Here is a 10,078-nt window from a genome sequence, read left to right as displayed (position 1 = left end):
TATCTCCACCTCTCTAACGCAAATTCAGTAGCAGTTCTCTTTGGGATGTTTGTGTACAGGAGGTGTGACCTCCCCCACAAAGGAACCGCCACCCTTAGGTTTTCCCCTCTTGCCAGTGGAACCTGTGACCAGTGGTTCCTTCCTGCCCTTTTCCTCCCGGAAAGTGGCTCGGGGGGCATTGGAGTGTGACTCCAGACCCCTGGAGTAGAGGTGTGCCAGAGAGAGAGAGAGAGAGAGAGAGAGAGAGAGAGAGAGAGAGAGAGAGAGAGAGAGAGAGAGAGAGAGAGAGAGAGAGAGAGAGAGAGAGAGAGAGAACGAACACACAACAACCTAAGCAGGTAATTCCTTTGGACAAGGATAACAAACACATACAACTCGGCCTCCACCCCCCCACTCCAGTATTTAGGGTTATTCCAGCTTAGCTGCTGGGACATTTGCGTCAAAGGCTTGCAGTCTCATAGGATCTAGTAGAAGAAATGTCAGTGTCTTAGAACCCCAAATTTGGCTTCTAACACTGGGTCTCTTTGCCTATAGACAGAAGTAGCTGCTGTACTGGGAAACATTGGGCTTCACCCCAAAGGATCCATTTTTGATTAGGGGGTATAGGCTTTAGTAGAGAATTAAGGCTGACATACCCGGAGACTTCAGTCAGGGGTTGGAGACAATTCCTGCCTTGCTCCCTTCAGCAGTCCTCGTGCCCCCTTTTAATCTAGTCACAGTTCAGCCACCTGTATGTAAAATCTTGATCTCCCTATCCTTTTCCCACCTTCCTTTTTTCTCCAGCTGAGAACAGTTCCCCTCTCCTGTTTTTCTTTTTAAATGAATCAAAGCGTACTAGACATGGGAAAGTGCACAAAGCCTTTGTGTACCAGTCAAGTTATGATACAGTGAACGTACCCATAGAACCACTAACTCGGGTCAAGAATTAGATCATTACCTGCACCCCAGAAACCCTCCTCAGGGGCCCTCCCAGTCACTACTCCTTCCCAAAGGTACCCTCCTTCCCAAAGGTAACCTCTATCTAACACCATAGATTAGTTTCGTCTGCTTTTGAACTTTATATGAACGAAACCGTTTAACAGGTATTATTTTGTGCCTGGTTTCTCTCAATATTATGTTTGTGAAATTCATGCATAACATTGTGGTTGCAATAGTTCATTCACTGTCATTGCTGCACAGTGTGCGATTAGATGAATATACCACAATTATTTATCTGTTATTCTGTCACTGAACCTTTCTTTGGGTTGTTCCCAGTTTGGGGTTCTTATGAATAATGCTGCTATAACAGTTTTGTGTCCTTTGGTACATTTCTGTTGGACATATACCTAGAAACAGAATTACCGGATCATAGAGTAGGCATATATTTACGTGTTAGTAAATGCTACTAAATAATTTTCCAAAGTGCTCATGTTAATTTACACTTCTGCCCTCAGTAGCTTAGCTCTCCCATTGCCCCACATCCTCGTCAACCGTTGGTACTGACAATCTAAAAAGATTTAAAATTTTTAGCCATTTGGGTGGGTGTGTAGTGGTATCTCATGGCGTTTTAAATGAGATAACCAATGAGCTTAAGCACCTTCTCATGTGTTTATTTGCCATTGGGATATCTGTTTAAGTATTTTGTGTTTTTTGGGGTCAATTTTCTCTTAGGCTTTCTGTCTTATCACTTTGTAGGAGTTCTTTATACATATCTCAAATATGAGTCCTTTGTTGGTTATAGGTATTGCAAATATTTCTATGAGTGTACAAGTACAGAAGGCCTCAGTTTTAGGGTCTTCTGAAGCCTCACGGTCAGTGGTACAAGACTATATACTCTGTCTATTTTGATCACTAGTGTGTTTCCAGCTCCTCGTACTAATAAATGTATTGAATGAATGAGATGGATGAGACTCATCCAAGTAGTTTGCCATGTGTTGTGCTGATCCCTACGGTCAAACACCAAGAAGGGCTGGAGGAAGCAGATTTCCTCCCAACCCAGACAGCTGTGACCTTGGGAAGGGGAAGACACCCAGCCCTTCCCTACTGAAAAAGCAGAAATAGCTAGTCTGTGAAGAGAGAAGCAAGGATATAGGGAGTGGAGGTCACAGATAAAAAGACAGGAGCTAGCAGCAGGTAGCAAGCCGGCCAGATGCTTCAGAAAGAGACTCAGTTGGGGTGGCGGGGATTGTGGTGTCAAGGAGACAATGAGGGTGACCATCACAGTGGATCTTTATATGACAAGACCCTCCAAGTTCATGTAGGCCCTCCTCCTACGTCAAGACATGCCCTCTCTTAAAGCTTGTTAGCCAAAGAGCACGTATATCCTTAGAAATACTTTTCCCTTTCTGAGGGAAGTCCCTTTGGTTGCAGGGTTTTATCAATTTTTTCTTTTTCTTGTTTTTTACCAGACATCATGGCTTTAACTTCCTCATGGCCTGTAATGTCCATCGTGAAGATGGAAAACCGTTAAGTCACTGCCAGCCCCTTCTTTTCCAGGAAGTCTTTCCCCAGGTATGTTGCATTCTACTGCATTTTTCTGTCACTGTCTTTCTCTCTAGTGTCCTCTCCTCCTCTTTCAGTTATACTTGATACTGTGTCAGAAATCTCTGAGCAACCCCCTTGCAACACCCTAACAAATTCACAGCATCCCCTCCCCAGGTCCACCAGAAGACAATGAGGCTAGTTGTAGCTCCAGAATTTTCTATATAGGATGAGCTTAGGGTAGCAGTCTAGTTGGAGAAAGATGAGATGATGTGTCATGAAATGGCTTTTGTGTAGCAAACACAGTGTTTTCACTTAGAATATGAGGTTATTGGTGGAGGTGGAAGATTTGGGGGAAGGGAAAGGTATTGATTACTGCCAGGGGCCTGTGGAGAACCTTGAGGGAAGTACCTCTGTGGGGCAGCCTTCTTCAGTCTTGTTTGGTGCTTTTCCTAATATATAGTTCATTTTGCCTCCATCCTGAGGTCCACCAGGCCCCATTACCTTCCTTCAGGGATAGCTGCTGTCTACCAATGGCTTCTCCATGGACCAACTGGATACTCATCCTGAAATGTAATAAATTTCCAGAGCTCTATAAATTCTGGATCCCTAACTAGCATAGTATAGTCACAAGACTAGCCTGATGTGGCTGGAAACTTTTCTGTCTTTTGTTTCTCCTGGGAAAAGCTACCCCCCTCCCATTTTTCCCCTTGCTATAACTCCTCCCCTGCTATCTCCCTCTCAGAGGTCAACTTCTTTCCTGCTACCCAGAGCTGAGGTGATATCCCCTTCCGGCTTCATTGAGTCCTCGGAGGATGTAGTGATGGGGGTGGTATGGCCATCTGTGCTCAGAGCTAGCTGCTCTCACTACTCTCTGTGCTTCTAACAGATCTCCTCTTTCCCAACAGTCCCTGGATTCCCTCCCTGAAATTCCTCTGGGCAGGATGGTTCCAGGTATTTTGGAGCTGAAGTTCTGAAATTACTGGGTATATCTGGGAAGCCTTGGCAGCAAGCAAAATAGTCTGGTGAATATAACTGGAGTTAGAGAAGTCATCTTTGAGAGACAGAGTGGAAAGTGCCACAGCTTTGCAATCACATGGGTCTGAATCTATGCTCAGCCACATAAGGTGTATGACTTTGGGCAAGCTGCTCTACGTCTGAGCTACATCTATGAAATGGAGATAGTACCCCCTTTCTCAGACATGCTGTGAGGATTAGTGGTAATACAACATTTGGAACATTTCCTGCACATAGTAGGGATATTATGATTTCACTGAAAAAGAAGAGCCACAAACAGGGACTAGGCATCTGGAAGGGGCAGCTCAGGTTCTCTGGGACTCATACTGATGCCTAGACTTCATAGTGTGAGGGCACTCCTAACCGCAAAGGGTTAAAGATGGGCAGTCTCCACACGTGGATGCCCCTGGGGAGCTAATCTGAGGAGCAGCATCCCCGCAGGAGTCATCAGCCAATGACAGTGAGCTTTATCTTTCCAGAGCCAGGGTGCAAGAAGATTGTATTTAGCAAACCACATTATCTAGTTTCAAACTGCCCTCTGTGTTTACTGCCTTTTGATTATCCACTAGCTCAGGGTTTCCTAAACTGGCCTGCTCATAGGAATCACCTGTAGGTACTTGTTTTAAAATATAGATTTCCAGGCCTCTCTCCTGGAAATTGTTTCCAAAGATCTGGGGCTGGGCCAGGAAATCCACCCTTTTAATTAGTGCCCCACATGACTCCCATGATCTAGCCAATTTGGGGAAGAGTGCCTCAACCTGGTGGTTCTCAACCAGGGCTGCATATGAGAACCTCCTGGGGTGCTTTAACAAAAATAAACCTTTGTCATTCGAGGAAGCATTGATCTTTGTCTGGGAAGGCTCTGACAGTCTTCAAAGACATGGAGATGCTTCAAGTGAAACTTCCTATATGAATTTATATATTAACTCACTTAATCCTAATAATTACCCTATTAAGTAGGCTGTTGCAATATAACAGGTCAAAATCAAGTCAGTGGATTGGAAAAAAGTAGACAGATTAAAAAGTTATTTAGGTTAGTCATTAGGGAAGTGCAAATCAAATCACAATTGAGTACCATTTCACATCTACTTGATTGCCCCCCCCCCCAAAAAAAGAGCAAAAAACAGAAAATAAGTGTTGTTGAGGATGTAGAGAAATGGGAACCCTTGTACAGTTGCTGGTGGGAATGTAAAATGGTGCAGCTGCTACAGAAAGTTTGTTGTTTTCTCAGAGTTAAACGTAGGATTACCATATCACCCAGCAATTCCACTCCTAAGTATATACCTAAAAGAATTGAAAACAGAGGAGAAAGTCATTCTGCTTAGAGGAAACAGAGTGAAATGGCAGGTAGGCAAGGGAGAATGTGGCAGTTTCAGGGAACAGCAGATGATTCAGTATATGGCTGGATACCTGTAGAGAAGTAAAGGGTAAAAGACGGAATGGTAGTCTTTGATGATATCAAAAGTTACACAGCTTAAGACTCATTTTACATGCACTTATTTTATGTGTTGGTTTTGTTTCCCCAAATAGATTACAAGGTCCTTGAGCACAGAAACTTCATATTTTATAATTTACATTAATTTTTTAAATGTCTTATATTTTAAAATTTCTGTGGTGTTTGTTGACACATACTAATTTTTTTAATACTATTTTTTTTAAAGCACGGTTTTATGTTTACAATATAATCAAGAGGAAGGCACAGAGATTTCCCATATACCCCCTACCTTCATTTATGAATACCCGCCCCCATTATCAATATCACTCAACAGAGTGGTACATTTTCCATCAAGGATGAACCAATATTGACACATCATAATCACCTAAAGTTCATAGTTTACCTTAGGGTTCACTCTTGGATGTACATTCCATGGGTTTGGACAAATGTATAATGATATATATTTACTATTGTAACATCAGAGTATTGTCACTGCCCTAAACATCCTCTGTTCTCTGCCTATCTATAGTCCCCTCCTCACAGCCATTGATATTTTTACTGTCTCCATAGTTTTGTCTTTTCCAGAATGTCATACAGTTGGAATCACACAGTATGTAGCCTTTTCAGATTACCTTCTTTCACTTAGTAATCTACATTTAAGTTTCCTCCATGTCTTTTCATTGCTTGATAGCTCTTCTTTGTTAGCACTGAATAATATTGCACTGTCTGGATGTACCACAGTTTATTTATCCATTCACCTACTGAAGGATATCTTGGTTGCTTCCAAGTTTTGGTAATTATGAATAAAGCTGTTATAAATATACACATGTAGATGTAAGTTTTCAACTCCTTTGGGTAAATATCAAGGAGCACGATTGTGTACTGCATAGTAAGAGTATGTTTAGTTTTGTTAAGAACCCACCAAATTGTCTTCCAAAGTGGCCCTACCATTTTGCATTTCCACTAGCAATGTATAAGAGTTCTTGTTGCTCCATATCCTTGCCAGATTTTGGTGTTATCAGTGTTTCAGATTTTGGTCATTGTAATAAGTGTGTAGTGGTATCACATTGTTGTTTTAATTTGCATTTGCCTGATGACATATGATGTGGAGCATGTTTTCATATGCTTATTGGCCATCTGAATATCTTTGGTGAGGTGTATGTTAAGGTCTTTGGGCCATTTTAAAATTGGATTGTTTTTTTCTTACTGTGGAGTTTTAAGAGTTTTTGAATATTTTGGATAACAGTTCCTTATCAGATGTGTCTTTTAACATTCGAATTTAAACTTACAAATTTGATTCTTCTTCCTTGATCAGACCCTTAGATAGTGAGTCTCATTCACTCTCCTAGTATCAATTTACAGTGCTATGTTAATGGCTCCCAAATATCTTTGTCTTAGATATTTTTTCTGAGCTCTAGACTTGGATGTCTCAGCACTTTCAACCTGTTATATCTAAAATGGAGCTCATCATCTCCTAGATGTTGCTCCTTCTTTAGTCTTCCCCATCTCAGTAAATGGAGTCAATCTCCTATTTGCTCGTTAACCATTTTTGACTCCTTCCTCTACTTCCCCACCAGCCCACCATCCACCCATCAATCACCAAGTGCCATCCATTGACTCCACCTCCAACTTTTCTTTTTTTTTAAGATTTTTTTTTTTTTGGCGGGGTGAGCAGGACTTTATTGGGGAACAGTGTGTACTGTACTTCCAGGACTTTTTTTTTTTTCCCCAAGTCAAGTTGTTGTCCTTTCAGTCTTAGTTGTGGAGGGCGCAGCTCAGCTCCAGGTCCAGTTGCTGCCGCTAGCTGCAGGGGCGCAGCCCACCATCCCTTGGGGGAGTCGAGCGCGCTCCAACCAGCTGAGCCATCTGGGAGCTCAGCGGCAGCTCAGCTGAAGGTGCCGTGCTCAATCCCAGTTGCAGGGGGCGGAGAGTCCACCATCCCTTGGGGGACTCGGAGAGCCCACTGGCCCATGTGGGAATCGAACAGGCAGCCTTCGGAGTTAGGAGCATGGAGGAGCTCCAACCGCCTGAGCCACCTGGCCAGCCCCATCTCCAACTTTTTTGATTGATTTTTTTTATTGAAGTAAAATTCACATAACATAAAATTAATCATTTTATAGCATACAATCTATTGGCATTTATTATATTCAGTGTTGTACAACCATCACCTCTATTTAGTTCCAAGACATTTTCATCATCCCAAAAGGAAACCTCTTATCCATTAAGCAGTCACTCGCCACTCCCCCAGGCCCTAGCTCTGGGCAACCACTGGTCTGCTTTCTGTCTCTATGGACTTCCCTATTCTGAACATTACATATAAGTGGAACCATACAATAGGTGACTTTTGTGTCTGGCTTCTTTCACTACACATAAGTTTTTCAAGGTTCATCCATGTTGTAGCATGTATTAGTACTTCATTCCTGTTTATGGCTGAATAACAGTCCATAGTTTGTATAGACCACATCTGTTTATCTGTTCATCTGCTGATGGACACATGGGTTGTTTCTACCTTTTGACTATTATGAATAGTGCTGCTATGAGCATTGGTGTATAAACTTTTGTTTGAATACCTGTTTTCAATTCTTTTGAGAATATACTTAGGAGTGGAATTGCTGGGTGATACAGCAGTTCTATGTTTAACTTTTTGAAGAACAAACTGTTTCTGCAGCAGCTGCACTATATTTTACATTCTCGCCAGCAAATGTATAAGGTTTCCAATTTCCCCCTTACCAACACTTGTTATTTTCCATTTTTTTTCTTTGATTATAGCCAACCTAGGTATAATTTTGCAGTTTTATTTGCATTTCCTTAATGACTAAGCTAAATAATTTTTTAATCCACTGAGCCTTCTCCAATCCACTGACTTGACTTTTCAACTATTATATCACAATGGCATACCTCATAGGTTAATTATTAGGATTAAATGAGTTTCTTATGTGAGTTACATATATCGTTTTGAACATCACATGGTATATAGGAATCACTATATAAATGTTAGAAAGAAGGAATAAAAGGAAGAACAGGATGGAAAGATGGAAAGAAGGAAAGAAGGAAGAAACAACCTTTTACCTATTCTTCCCTTTCCTGTTGTCCTTAAGTCAAAGCCCTGACTTACAAGGCCCAAACAGGTCTCCTTTCAGTTTCCTGAAGGTATCATTGCCATCATTTGCCTCATAATCTCTGCGCATTCTATTCTCTTTCTCTGGCACTCTCCCCGCAACTCTTTGACTTGTTAACTCTTATTCAATCTTAAAAAAATTTTTTTAATTTTCAATTACAGCGATGTTCAATATTATTATTAGTTTCAGATGTACAGCACAGTGGTTAGACATTTATATAAAAAACGAAGTGATCCTCCCGATAGGTCTAGTACCCACCTGGCACCATACATAGTTATTACAGTATTTTTGACTCTATGCTTTACTTTACATCCCCTCCTGACTATTTTGTAACTGCCAATTTGTACTTCTTAATCTCTTCACCTTTTCCACCCTCCCACGTGGCAACCATCAGTTTGTTCTCTGTATCTATGAATTTGTTTCTATTTTGTTTGTTTATTTATTTTGTTCTTTAGATTCCACATATAAGTGAAATCATATGGTATTTATCTTTATCTGTTTGAATTATTTCACTGAGCATAACATCATCTAGGTCCATCCATGTTGTTGCAAATGGTAAGATTTCATCCCTCTTTATGGCTGAATAATATTCCATTGTTTATATGTTCCACATCTTTTTTACCCAATAGTCTATTGATGGACACTTAGGTTGCTTCCATATCTTGGCTATTGTAAATAATGCTGCAGTGAATATAGGGATTCATACATCTTTTCAAATTAGTGTTTTGGATTTCTTTGGATAAATACCCAAAAGTGGGATTTCTGGGTCAGATGGTAGTTCTATTTTTAATTTTTTTGAGGAACCTCTATACTGTTTTCCATAGTGGCTGCACCAATTTACAATCTCACCCACAGTGCACAACGGTTCCCTTTTCTCCACATCCTCACCAACACTTGTTTGTTGATTTATTGATGATAAGCTATTCTGACAGGTGTGAGCTGATAGCTCATTGTGGTTTTTTTTCATTGTGGTTTTAATTTGCATTTCTGTGATGATGATGAGTGACATTGGCATCTTTTCATATGTCTATTGGCCATCTGTATGTTCTCTTTGGAGAAATGTCCTATTCAGGTCCTCTGCCCATTTTTAAATTGGATTGTCTTTTTGGTGTTAAATTGTATGAATTTCTTATATGTTTTGGATATTAAACCCTTATTGAATATATCATTGGTGAATATCATCTCCCATTCAATAGGTCTTTTCATTTTGTTGGTTTCCTTTGCCGTGCAAAAACTTTTTAGTTTGATTAGTCCCATTTCTTTATTTTTTCTCTTGCTTCCCTTGCCTGAGGAGACAGCCAAAAAAATATTACTAAGAGTAGTGTCAGAGAGTTTACTGCCAATGTATTCTTTTAGTTTTATGGTTTCAGGTCTTACATGTAAGTCTTTAATCTATTTTGAGTTTATTCTTATACACGGTGTAAGAAGGTGGTGTCATTTCATTTTTTGGCATGTATCTGTCCAGTTTTCCCAATATCATTTATTGAAGAGACTATCTTTATCCCACTGTATATTCTTCCCTCCTTTGTCATAGATTAAATTGACCATATAGGTCTGGGTTTATCTCTGGGCTCTCTATTCTGTTCCATTGACCTATGTGTCCGTTTTTATGCCAGTACCATGCTGTTTTGATTACTATATGCTTGATTAATATAGTTTGATATCAGGTATTGTGATACCTCCAACTTTGTTCTTTCTAAAGATTGTTGTGGCTATTTGGGGTCTTTTATGGTTCCATACAAATTTTAGGACTATTTGTTCTAGTTCTGTGAAAAATGCCATTGGTATTTCGATAGGGATTGTATTGGGTAATACTGAAAAAAAAATTTGTTTTAAAATTTTTATTGGGGAATACTGGGGAACAGTGTGTTTCTCCAGGGCCTATCAGTTCCAAATCATTGTCCTTCAATCTAGTTGTGGAGGGCGCAGCCCAGCTTCAAGTCCAGTTGCCGTTTTTTCAGTCTTTAGTTTCAGGGGACACAGCCCACCATCCTATGGATGGGAATTGAGCCAGCAACCTTGTTGTTGAGAGCCCGCGTTCTAACTA

The 10,078-nt window shown here is 40.5% G+C and overlaps 1 protein-coding gene across 3 annotated transcripts in view; it reads right to left on the bottom strand.

Annotated features, from left to right (window-relative positions):
• Nucleotides 1-1,227: 1,227 nt before the first annotated feature.
• The window catches only part of PM20D1 (peptidase M20 domain containing 1), a 33,299-nt gene continuing 24,448 nt past the window's right edge, over nucleotides 1,228-10,078 (bottom strand). The window contains exon 11 of one of the 3 annotated variants that reach the window (XM_033092136.1): nucleotides 1,228-3,026. In XM_033092136.1, coding sequence (XP_032948027.1) covers nucleotides 2,891-3,026 — 136 coding nt within the window. In that variant the 3' untranslated portion in view covers nucleotides 1,228-2,890. The remainder of the gene's footprint in view (nucleotides 3,027-10,078) is intronic. The other 2 variants (XM_033092135.1, XM_033092132.1) reach the window with 2 other exon arrangements.

The sequence above is a fragment of the Rhinolophus ferrumequinum genome, chromosome 22 (assembly GCF_004115265.2).
Source record: "Rhinolophus ferrumequinum isolate MPI-CBG mRhiFer1 chromosome 22, mRhiFer1_v1.p, whole genome shotgun sequence".
NCBI classification, from domain to species: Eukaryota; Metazoa; Chordata; class Mammalia; order Chiroptera; family Rhinolophidae; genus Rhinolophus; species Rhinolophus ferrumequinum.
This window is presented reverse-complemented; position numbering and strand designations above follow the sequence as displayed.